At 41.5% G+C, this 2,074-nt stretch overlaps 1 protein-coding gene across 1 annotated transcript; it reads left to right on the top strand.

Annotated features, from left to right (window-relative positions):
• The first annotated feature begins 616 nt into the window (after positions 1 to 616).
• On the top strand, positions 617 to 1,740 carry TAS2R39 (taste 2 receptor member 39). The gene is given in 4 exon segments (XM_032401268.1): positions 617 to 775; positions 777 to 1,103; positions 1,105 to 1,349; positions 1,352 to 1,740. Coding segments are annotated over 4 exon segments (1,023 nt in total). The 5' UTR covers positions 617 to 713.
• Positions 1,741 to 2,074: the final 334 nt, after the last annotated feature.

Here is a 2,074-nt window from a genome sequence, read left to right as displayed (position 1 = left end):
TAAAAAAGTACATTCTTCATTGGGCTGCTGTGAGGCTTAAATGTGATAATATAAAGTGTTTGAAAAGTGCCTAACACATAATCAGAACTATATGTCTCTATCTCTATATGTCTTTGAATTTATTATTATTATCATTATTATTATTATTATTTTCAATCAGTTCCCTGAGGTCATAAGTGAAACTAAGTTAAATGGTGACTTGGTGGGGCACCTGGGTGGCTCAGTCATTAAGCGTCTAACTGCGGCTCAGGTCACGATCCCAGGGATCTAGGATTGAGCCCCACGTCAGGCTCCCTGCTCAGCTGGGAGTCTGCTTCTCCCTCTCCCTATGCACCTCCACCCGGCTCATGCTCTCTCTCCCTATCTCTCTCTCTCTCTCAAATAAATACATAAAATCTTTAAAAAAAAAAATGGTGACTTGGTGGGCAAATGTTCAACTTAACTGGCTCTAGCCAAGGCCATGGCTCTCAATGCCATGTTAGTGGTTTATAAACAAGCGTCTACTCAAGTCCTCCCCTGGGCCCTGTAACTGAACCAACACCAGTACAACGGACATGGAAGAGGATTAGAAAGCAAATCCTTCCATCATTTGCATCTCCAGATTTAGGGCTAAGAATTCTGAGATAAACAAATGGAGTGAATTTGGAAATGATGCATCAAAGACCTCCTCCTGTGACATGAAGAGTGGGAGCTATCAAGGATCTGCCTAACAAATGCTAGAGAGACATTTTCCTCCAGACACCAAAGAGGGGTAACAACTCAAGATGACCGAAACCTGATCCCCCAGAAAATGAATTGTCACCATTTCACATCCTCTGGATTTTAACAATTATAGGCACTGAATGCATCGTTGGTATCATTGCAAATGGGTTCATTATGGCTATAAATGCAGCTGAATGGATTAAAAATAAGGCAGTTTCCACAAGTGGCAGAATCCTGTTTTTCTTGAGTGTATCCAGAATAGCTCTCCAAAGCTTCATGATGCTAGAGATTACCTTCAGCTCAACATTCCCACGTTTTTATAATGAAGACCATATATATGACATGTTCAAAGTAAGTTTCATGTTCTTAAATCATTGTAGCCTCTGGTTTGCTGCCTGGCTGTTTCTTCTACTTCGTGAAGATTGCTGATTTCTCCCACCCCCTTTTCCTCAAGCTGAAGTGGAGAATTTCCAGATGGATGCCCTGGCTTCTGTGGCTTTCAGTGTTTATTTCCTTGGGCTACAGTGGGCTCTTCTCTAAAGACATCTACACTGTGTATTGTAACAATTCTTTTATCCCCTCCTCCAACTCCACTAAGAAAAAATACTTCACTGAGACCAATATGGTCAACCTGGTTCTTCTCTATAACCTGGGATCTTCATTCCTCTGCTCATGTTCATCCTTTCAGCCACCCTGCTGATCATCTCTCTCAAGAGACACACCCTCCACATGGAGAGCAATGCCACTGGCTCCAGGGACCCCAGCATGGAGGCTCACATGGCGGCCATCAAAGCTACCAGCTGCTTTCTCGTTCTCTACATTTTCAACGCAGTTGCTCTATTTCTCTATATGTCCAACACCTTTGATGTCAACAGTTCCTGGAATATTGTGTGCAGATTCATCATGGCTGCCTACCTTGCTGGACACTCCATTCTACTGATTCAGGACAACCCTGGGTTGAGAAGAGCTTGGAAGCAGCTTTTCTCGCAGGTGGTGGCTTTGATGGTCTATTTCCAGCTGCCCATGACTATGTTTTGATACTCACTGACTTAATGTCTTCAGCCCCTGAGAATGTTTACAAAACAGGTTTACCAGTTTTCTTAGCATCCAGTATATTATTCAGAATCCATTTGTTAAGGTACAAGGAAGCATGACATCATTTTTAAGATGCTCAGACTGACTTATAACAAGAGGAAAATTAAGACTACTTTGAGATATAAGTTTTCACCTATCAGATTAGCAAAGATCAAAAAGTTTGCTAACACACTACGTGTGATTATGGGGACCAGGTAATCTCATAAATTGATGGAAATATTAATTGCTGCTTCCTCAATTACAGTTTATAATACTCATGAAGGTACATACTTTTATT

The sequence above is a fragment of the Phoca vitulina genome, unplaced genomic scaffold (assembly GCF_004348235.1).
Source record: "Phoca vitulina isolate PV1807 unplaced genomic scaffold, GSC_HSeal_1.0 scaffold4, whole genome shotgun sequence".
Classification (NCBI taxonomy): Eukaryota; Metazoa; Chordata; class Mammalia; order Carnivora; family Phocidae; genus Phoca; species Phoca vitulina.
The sequence above is the reverse complement of the archived record's forward strand: the minus strand, read 5'-3'. Positions and strand labels throughout refer to the sequence as shown.